Raw genomic sequence first — 2,072 nt, forward strand, 5'->3', positions numbered from 1 at the left:
ATGAACATTATGATTTCGAATATAAGTATGCTGCCTTCTAAGCCGGGCAATAGAGCCAAGGAAACGAAACGAAAAATTAATTAAACGGAACTGTATCTCAATTTGAGATCCCAAAGTTCCACATATAAATTAATTTCGAAACTTACATATGGAGAAATAAGCGAGAAAAATATAGGTCCGAAAAGTCGCTGAAGCGGGATAATTAATTTTTCGTTTCGTTTCCTTGGCTCTATTGCCCGGCTTAGAAGGCAGCATACTTATATTCTTTATATTGAGAGCCGATAAAAATATTTATTTCTGAATTATGATTTCGATTTGCCAGCAGATACCGTAGAACAATTACAGAGAATTGATAATCAATTAAAAAACAAATGTGTTGCTGCAGAAATGGTATATACAAAATATTATCATTTTATACTTACGATTAGAAACATTTTATTGAAATGTCTTATAAAAAGCAATATTTTGGACATATTTATTTATTTATATAATGTTAAATAATTTTAAAGAAGTTAAAAGAAAAGTAATGTTAACTTTTTTTATAAGAGAAAAACAAATGTTTATTATTTTGATATTTTTAGATCATAAACTAATATTAATTAAATTATTTTATATTTTTAGACAAGACAATTGAGCTTTTTAGGAGGTAAGGATCATCATGATGTGATTTCGTACATGATGAAACATATTTTAACAAATAAATTAGCAATGGAATATAGTTGGGCTGGTGCAAAATTGAAAAATGCCTTTAAAAATCTTCGCATTACTATATGTATCATAAGTAAGTATATAAATATTTAATCACAGAAATGTTTTTATTGACATATTTTTGACACTTTATATATAGCATTCTATGCATGGTTATATTGGATGATGCTATTAAAACTCTAATATCATTATTCAATAATATGTAATCATAGGAATATAAAATAATTTTGAATAGTATATATACATATATACATATATATATATATAAAATTAAGTCGCTTTAAATTTTTATATAATCTATAACCACACATATCTGTTTAAACTTGTTGTTAGATGCTGCGCGAACTTCAAGAACCAATTTAACAAATAAGGAAGTTGAGGATATAATTGCAAGATGGCTAATTTTAGCCAAGCAGAGATTTGACCGAGATTTGTAAGTTATATATAATATACCTCAATTTAACTATTTTATCATCTTATCTCAAACTTTTTATTTTTATAAGAAACTGATTTTAAAGAGGGTGAACACATGCACTATCTGTTCATTATTGCGTGTATTAGTTTTTTTAAATTAAATACAACATTTAAGAACTTATTGTTATTTTTGTATAGAATATTTATTGCAGAATTGACTTATTGCACCTATGTATAACAATCACATATTTCTTTTTAGGAAAAAGGAAGAACAAAAGAAGAGATGCGAAAATGAGGAGATCTAAACAAGAAAAGGACAGGTTATTAAATAGAATAATTTTAATATATAATAAATAAAATATTTGAACGTTTATTATTACGTTTATTGCACAGTTTATTATTATTACGTTTATTTATAGATTTTATAGAGTTTATTTTTGCATATGTACTTTTTTTATTTTGAATGTATTAATTTCATACACAGTAATTATATATATATTTTATTATTTAAATGGTTACAGTATTAAATACATATGCATAGTTGTAAGTGCAATAAAGTAATTATTAAATATTATTTTTTAAATATAGTATAAAACGAGAAAAGTTATAATAATATATACAGTTGAATATTAAAGTAATTTAAAGTTCTAAGTATTTTAGTACTTTTATGCGTAGCTGTAGCATAAAAAATTAACAATCACTATGTTTATTTTATTAATGCCTATATATTAAAAAGTTATGCACATTTAAGTTTTCTAACAATTGTATCAATTTTTTTTCATAATTCTGATAAAGTGATAACTAGAATTTAAAAAAATTACTTTAAAAATGATTTATTATAAGTATTAATTATATATGTTAGTGATATAGTTATTAAATATGATTAAATGATGTGATTTAACGTGAATGTGTATTAAATGATAGTTATACACCCACACACACGTACATAT

At 23.5% G+C, this 2,072-nt stretch overlaps 1 protein-coding gene across 1 annotated transcript; it reads left to right on the forward strand.

Moving 5' to 3' along the window:
* The first annotated feature begins 271 nt into the window (after positions 1–271).
* LOC146720921 (uncharacterized) lies at positions 272–1,443 on the forward strand. Its single transcript, XM_085487628.1, has 4 exons — positions 272–390; positions 622–781; positions 1,042–1,141; positions 1,382–1,443. The coding sequence occupies exons 1-4, from the start codon at positions 388–390 to the stop codon at positions 1,425–1,427; spliced, it is 309 nt and encodes a 102-aa protein (XP_085343754.1). The 5' UTR covers positions 272–387; the 3' UTR covers positions 1,428–1,443.
* The last annotated feature ends 629 nt before the right edge of the window (positions 1,444–2,072 follow it).

The sequence above is a fragment of the Nylanderia fulva genome, unplaced genomic scaffold, assembly GCF_048542155.1.
Source record: "Nylanderia fulva isolate GAGA-0341 unplaced genomic scaffold, ASM4854215v1 Scaffold585, whole genome shotgun sequence".
Classification (NCBI taxonomy): Eukaryota; Metazoa; Arthropoda; class Insecta; order Hymenoptera; family Formicidae; genus Nylanderia; species Nylanderia fulva.